The sequence below is a fragment of the Triticum dicoccoides genome, chromosome 3A (genome assembly GCF_002162155.2).
Source record: "Triticum dicoccoides isolate Atlit2015 ecotype Zavitan chromosome 3A, WEW_v2.0, whole genome shotgun sequence".
In the NCBI taxonomy this organism is placed as follows: domain Eukaryota; kingdom Viridiplantae; phylum Streptophyta; class Magnoliopsida; order Poales; family Poaceae; genus Triticum; species Triticum dicoccoides.
Genome location: NC_041384.1, coordinates 20,920,894 through 20,928,374, shown reverse-complemented (window position 1 = coordinate 20,928,374; position 7,481 = coordinate 20,920,894). Strand labels below are relative to the sequence as shown.

General features: G+C 41.9%; 1 protein-coding gene across 1 annotated transcript; it reads right to left on the bottom strand.

The window, feature by feature from the left end:
- Positions 1 to 3,216: 3,216 nt before the first annotated feature.
- Positions 3,217 to 5,430, bottom strand: LOC119271778. Its single transcript, XM_037553467.1, has 7 exons — positions 4,966 to 5,430; positions 4,734 to 4,880; positions 4,423 to 4,644; positions 3,859 to 4,351; positions 3,581 to 3,774; positions 3,316 to 3,507; positions 3,217 to 3,240 (listed from the first exon to the last, which is right to left on the bottom strand). The coding sequence occupies exons 1-7, from the start codon at positions 5,428 to 5,430 to the stop codon at positions 3,217 to 3,219; spliced, it is 1,737 nt and encodes a 578-aa protein (XP_037409364.1).
- Between the last annotated feature and the right edge of the window lie 2,051 nt (positions 5,431 to 7,481).

Sequence of the window (7,481 nt, the reverse complement as noted above, 5' to 3'; positions counted from 1 at the left end):
GAATATGCAGAAACACCTCAACCACAAGTCATTGAAGGAGTTTAGGGCATTATTGTACTATGCCACTACACATAAGGTTTTTGAGGAGAGATGGGCCGCGTTTGTGCGCAAATGGCAGACGGAGAAAATAAAAACATGGCTCCATAGGATGTACAGGAAGAGGACGCTTTGGGCTGCATCATATTTGTCTGGTGGGTTTTTCCTTGGTATGCGCAGTAATCAGAGGAGTGAGAGTCTGAACTCCAGCCTGCACCTTCATCTTGACTATGGTATGACGATTATTGACATGATTGTACACTACGAGAATTGTATTGTTCGCCTCCGTGAGAATGAAGCTTATGATGACTACACGGCCTCACAGACTCTTCCAGTAACAGTGACTGAGTGTCAGGCCATTGAGTCGTATGCTGCGAAAGCATTCACGCAGGCAAACTTTTATATGTTGCAACAAGATATGAAGAAGGTACAGGAGCTTGAGGTAATTGATAGACTGACAGGGACCGATAGTCAGAGATTTGTGGTTGCGTGGAAGAATAACAGGGATCACAGATTTAATGTGGACTATACGCCAGGTAACTCGGCAGAAACTATAAAGTGCAGTTGCCGAAGTATGACTCGCAAAGGGCTTCCTTGCAAGCATATTATTCATGTTTTGAATGCACTGAACTTACCTGTGATACCCAAGTGTTGTGTCCTGCGAAGATTCTCAAAAAAAGCACGAGCTGGACTGCCAGTGAAGCGCACCAGCGATTTGTTTGCGTGCGGTTGGTCGAGTGGTGAGGACAGAGCTTGATATAGTGAGTTGACCATCAAATCTTCAGAAGCCTGTCATGTCGCATGCAGTAATCCTTTCTTATTCGACAAGTTGATGGCAGCTCTGGATGATATTATAGTGAATAAGGATATTCAGGGAAATGAAGATGATATTCAGCGAAGCTTTATGAACAGTAATCCATTTGAGCCTAACCGAGATCATATTCTGGTTCGTGATCCAGTAAAGGTTTCCACCAAGGGCGCACCTAAGCAGAACAGTAGAGGTCGCGGTAAGGGTGGCCCAGATGTGACAAAAAATGAGAGGCCTAAAGCATTTGACGAGAAATCTGGACGAAAATGTAGCATATGCAGCGGCTCAGGTCATAACAGGAGCACATGCAGCAAAAATGAAGAGTATGTCTATTATTTGTTTATGTCAGTTTTTTTGTTTCATTAACGGTGCATTGATTCTCATATTTTTTGTATGCAGCAACTGGGCTTGAAGACTCAAGTGTAGACGATGCGAGTGTTTTACCTCTTCCATTTATATGAAGAACATTTGTAAAATTTATGTTCGTGTTGAGTATTTTATGTGTGAAACATGATTATTGCGTACGGACCGTTGTCATTTCAGACTTGTTATTTTCTGTCAACTACAATAAAATTACTGTGGTGACAATTGTTATGTTGAGACAACATTGTTGTTGATATAAATATTCACTATTCATTGTTTATTTTATGAATTCTGCATGTATTTACTACAGTCCCGTCGGCTGTCAAATATATCAAAATAGAAGAAGCACTCTGTGAACTGTTGTTGAAAAAAAAAGAAAAAAAATGCCCGCCCGTCTCCACAGCGTGACTTAGTAAGCCCGTCGTTATCAAGCCCAACGGGACCCTACAACAAGCGTTTCGGAGCACGCCGTGGAAACCAGGCCCAACAGGGCAGCATCGACGCGGCACATCGACAGGGTAGTAATCAGAGGAGTTCAATACAACGACGGGAGCTGAGTATATAAACTAGTCGGCGTCGCCTTCGGCCGTCGAGGTGGGACTAAACTTGTGTCGGTTTCACTGGCGCGGCGTCTCAGCGGTGGTAACTGGGCCGGCCCACGGCGCGTCGAGCCGTCGAGAAGACCGCGCCGTCAATAGCCTTTTTGGGCCGGCCCACGTCGCGTCGAGCAGTCGAGAAGACCGCGCCGTCCAGTGCCTTTTTGTGCCGGCCCACGTCGCGTCTGGCTGTGTCCAGGTCGCCCCGCGGCCAACGCAAGTTTAGTCCCACCTCGTCGGCCGAAGGGGACGACGACCTGCTTATATACTCAGCTCCCGTCGTTGCATTGAACTCCTCTGATTACTACCCCGTCGATGTGCCGCGTCGATTCTGCCTTGTTGGGCCTGGTTTCCACGGCGTGCTCCGAAACGCCTGTTGTAGTCGCCCGTTGGGCTTGATAACGACGGGCTTACTAAGAAACGCCGTGGAGACGGGCGGGCATTTTTTTATGTAAAATAATTTTTAAGTAAAACGCAGTGTGCTGCCATAGTTTAGTGCACAAAAATTTAACGACGACATGATTACATATAACTATTCGGCAACAAAAAAAACATGTAAACAAAAAAAATCATTATATAATATTTATGAAACGAAATATCATGTGGACAGAAAAAAACATTTGGAAAAGTGCCGAGTCTATTACATATAACTATTCAGAAGCAAGAGTCTATTACATAAAATTTATAAGCAAGTGCACAAAGCGTTTGGAAAATAAAGTCCTCCAGTACCACCCAATCACATGCAAAACTCCTCCGTGCCGCATCTATTTCTTCTTCTTTGATATCCGAATAACTTTGTTTTTCACTTCATCAAGCTTGTTTCTTTTCGAAAATATAAGTTGCGCAATCATTAACTCTCTCGAATCATCAATTGAGGTCTGAAAAAAAATGGTGTTAGCACAGCGTTCATTGTACATCGTAGTCCAAACATGACTTGCGTAGCTGTGAAAATAAGCCTGTCCATTTGTCACCATCCCAATTTTGAAAGCATCGAAGGAGAAATAGTCCACATGAATTCCTAGTGCATACAATTTACGAAGATTAAATATCTACTGTACATACAAGACCAACATTCTGTCGAAGTAAAAACTCACCCATCATGTTGTTTTGGCATGTCATACGTTTGAATAGGCCACTTGGAAACATCCGGATAATTCACAATTCCGGTTGCATTTGCTTGTTGGATATCTTCTGCTAGTTGTTTTCTCTAAAGATATAATAAACATGGTGGAAAGCATGTCATTCAGTGTACTAAAGAAAACGAATGTTACCAAATGCACATTTGCAAGTTAAACCTACCAGGTCCTCAACTAGTTCTCTAGTAACAGTGTCAAGTTTTCCGGTCATCAACGAGTCAAGAACCTGAAACTCTCTTTTTCCACTATGCATGACGACAGTAATCCAGTGATTATTTTACTTGTTTAGAGGAATGTAAGTCTGCATCACAAGGACCATAAAACACAATCATCACATAATATCGTATGTATGTACCGTGTTAACAATCAAACTTACCTTTGATTTTTTGAAATACTCGTCCTCACATCTGTTCACGGGTCCATTACTATGCGACTCTGCTTCATAATCATTACCGGCGGTCTTCTTTCCGGGTCTAACGTGAAGCAACCAATGTATCCTCCAAGTTGTTAACATGAAACGATCATCATTAACTTTGTCGACCAAAAATGATGAGTATGCATCAATTACCTATAAATAATGTGTTAGATTTAACAATGGTATTTTCGAATGAATTGTAAAACAATATATGAAATTAACTTACGTCGCCACTTAGCCACTCATGGTTAATAATCTGACAAGCTCTCCTCACAGTGAGACCTTCTTCCATGCCATCATTGAAAATTTCTGTTTTGGCATGTTTTTGTAAATGCTCATGCGCACGCACGTACTTGATGGACGCTTTCACCACATCATACTCATCACCAGATTTGTTAACATCACCATTTTGGAACAATTCTGTAACGCACCACTCAAATACTTACAAACGCAAATACATAAATAATTGTTACGCAATAACAATTAGAAACACAGAAAACTTACTTCCTTTGGCAGAACGTTTTGCACGTTTGTTTGGTTTAGGGACCACATAAGGAGGCTTGACATGTTGTGATCCTATGCGCTTGCGCCTGCCAGTAACCTCCTCCACTTCCTCTTGTACTCCTTGAGAACCAACCGACGCATGCGATGCGATTTCGTCCGTCTCTAAAGATGTGGCAGCTTTTTCATCTGATACTTCTGGTACTTGGACAGGATCATCCATATCACCCTTGAAACTATCCCAGTACTCAGGTGTGCAGTAAAAAGGTGTGTTTTCACGAGAAGTTACATCAACGCCGTTATCATCCTTTTGCAAATTCATTTTGGAAGGTGTGCGGAACCGGTCTGAATCATCTTTTTGATATACAAACTCTTTTTGCGGACGTCCAACATCGTTTGAAGACTCATTAATGCCTCCGTACAGATTCTCTTCGTCCTCTTCCAGGTTACTGGGTTTGTAGGAGACGCCGGTTTTGTTCAGTTTCTCAATCATCCTCTGCAAGAAAACATTTCATCTTAGTTCTTCAGTTCAGTGATGGACATTAAAGAGACGTGCTCAAGTGTTACCTGTGCGCATAACTCTGGCAAACGAAGCATTTCCTTCCGAAGCTCATTCATCTCACTCAAAATCCGGTCCATAGTAGGCTTCTGGCTCGAAGCCTCCGAGGTACTGCCCTCTTTCCTCGTTCCAGTAACGTTAGATTTTTTGCTACTAGCTTTCTTGGTTTTTTGAGCTTCTTCTTCCGCAATTTTTTTCAACCTATACTCCTCTGTAATGTTGTCATCGATCTACAAGTGCAACAAGATAATTATACATAAAAACCATATGCACACTTTACTTTATTTCATAAATGTAAAAAAATGATTACTAGGATTACCATCCCAACACCACGACCATATTCGTAGTCGTATTTGTCTCTTCTCACAGCCATATCTTCCGTCCAGTTCCTCATCAGCGGGCTCAACAATGCCAACGGATCATATTTTGGACCGGTGATTGGTTGCACCTTCTCCCAGTATAGGTACTGCAAAACACATAAACTAATTAAATTATATGTTCTTCCGTGCCATTTTATAACAAAAGTGTTGAAATTAATAAATAGAACGTACTTGCAAAAGGGCGAGGTTCCCCTGGGGCCACTGCCTAACATGGCCGTCCTGCAGAAGCTTACCAATCTCCGATAAACAGAATCGTGAAGTGAATGCATTCCAGTTGAACTTCCTTATCAACTTAATATTTTTCACTAAGGCATAGTACTTTTTCGGAACGTATTCATGAGACACTGGTGCAATTATAGTTCCTAAGAGAACTAGAAATGTCATCCGAATAAAGCCATCATCAGTGCTCTTATCCTTCACAATCTTTTCTATGAGATCATCAATCATGATCTTACCATTTTTCTTGCTAACAAAACTAACTGGTATTTTTTTGGTTGCTTTTTCTCCTTCAGTACTAAGAAACCCAAAAACATCCACTCCATTGTTTTTCCAACCAAATATGGAGTACACATCATCAGGCCTTAATGAAATAAGACCTTTACATCCAGCAGTACTTCCAGAACTCTCTTGAACCATGAATTTTTTGCTACTCGGATTGTAACTTTGGAGTAAAAAGTGAAGCAAAAAATCACGCATCCTTATTGATGGTATTCTAAACATGCCCTGCATATCCGTTTCATAAAACCTGAATTTCTGACTTGGTGACAGTTTGTCAACTAGGCTAACCCACTTTTGAACAGAACATGGAATCACACCGTCGATATTCATACTGCATCAAATAGATTTCTGTCACATACCATCATACTGTTATGAGCCTCGTTGTATAAAAGAACTGGAAAAAAAACTTACACGACGGCGACGATGGGAGAGGCACCGGCGGCGTATAGTGGCGACGGGTGAGGGGACGCAAGCCGGCGCGGGCGCACCGACGGAGTTTGTACGGTGGGGCGACGGTGGGAGAGGCAGCGGCAACGTAAACAAGGCGACGGGTCAGGTCAGGGCAGGCCGGCGCGGCCGCACCGGCGCCGTTTTGGAGTGTGGGGAGACGGGCGGCGTACGGTGGCAGCACGTGCAGATCGCGGCGGCGGCGAGACGGGGTGACGTAGAAGGAAATTTTGCATGCACGTCGGCTAACGACGTCGCCCGAGCGCTGATTGCGGCGTCGTTTGTTAGTGGGACGGCCCCATGCACGCATGCGCGTCGGTTAGCGAGACGGCCGGCGTTTTTTTTTGCAGGGCCTCATTTTTTTTTACTAAATGAAATATGCATATTTTTTTTAACTGTATCAAAAATTTTTATCTTAACCAATTTTTTAAACTTAATCAAATATGCTCTTTTTTTAACTTAGCCAAACGTGCCCAATTTTTTTCCACGTGCTACTGTGGCCTAGCAGGGCACGCACGCAAAAAATTATCCCGTTTCGAGTCCGTATGCATTTTCTACCATTTTCCAGGCAGAAAACCCAGAAAATACTGTCCGGACGTGACGCAACGTGCGTTCGTTGTCGGATTTCGTTCATTTTGACCGTGGGGTGCCCGGGTGGGGCCCCACACGCGCTCCTAGAAGTTGGGTGCAATCCGTCAAACCGCTCAGGTACTTGCTGTGGAAGGGGGGGGGGTTTCGGTATGGCCGGAGGGGACCCTCGGTCACACCTCTCCGCTTCGCATCCGCCAAACGTGCCCAATTTTTGTCCACGTGCTACTGTGGCCTAGCAGGGCACGCACGCAAAAAATTATCCCGTTTCGAGTCCGTATGCATTTTCTACCATTTTCCAGGCAGAAAACCCAGAAAATACTGCCCGGACGTGACGCAACGTGCGTTCGTTGTCGGATTTCGTTCATTTTGGCCGTGGGGTGCCTGGGTGGGGCCCCACACGCGCTCCCAGAAGTTGGGTGCAATCCGTCAAACCGCTCAGGTACTTGCTGTGGAAGGTGGTGGTTTCGATATGGCCGGAGGGGACCCTCGGTCACACCTCTCCGCTTCGCATCCGCCAAACGTGCCCAATTAACGCTTCAGAAAATGTTAATGAATTCAATAATTCTCGGATTCATAAATATTACTGAATTATAAATATTCTCTGGTTCATAAATTTAAATAATTTAAAAACATTTCTGAAAATGTAAATGAATTTAAAAATTCTTGTATTCATTCATATATTTTAATGAATTTAAAACTATTTCAAAAAATGTTAATGAATTCAAAAAATTCTCGGATTCATAAATATTAATGAATTATAAATTTTCTCTGGTTCATAAATTTAAATAATTTAAAAATATTTCGGAAAATGTAAATGAATTTAAAATTTCTTGTACTCATTCATATATGTTAATGAATTTAAAAATATTCTCTGATTCATAAATGTTAATGAATTTAATAATATTTCAGAAAATGTTAATGAATTAAAAATTAAAATATCTCAACTTTCACAGAATAATTTTTTTCAGATAATATTTTTTATTTTATGTGTTTCCGATAATTGCATACCTTATTCTGTGCTATGTATATTCGATGCAAATTTTTTAAATATATTACAAACATTTTTATGCATTTTGAGGAAAATTTTCAATTTTTCTCAAAGTAAGCGTTCAATATTTAGCTAATTTTTTGAACAAACTTTGAAGACAAAT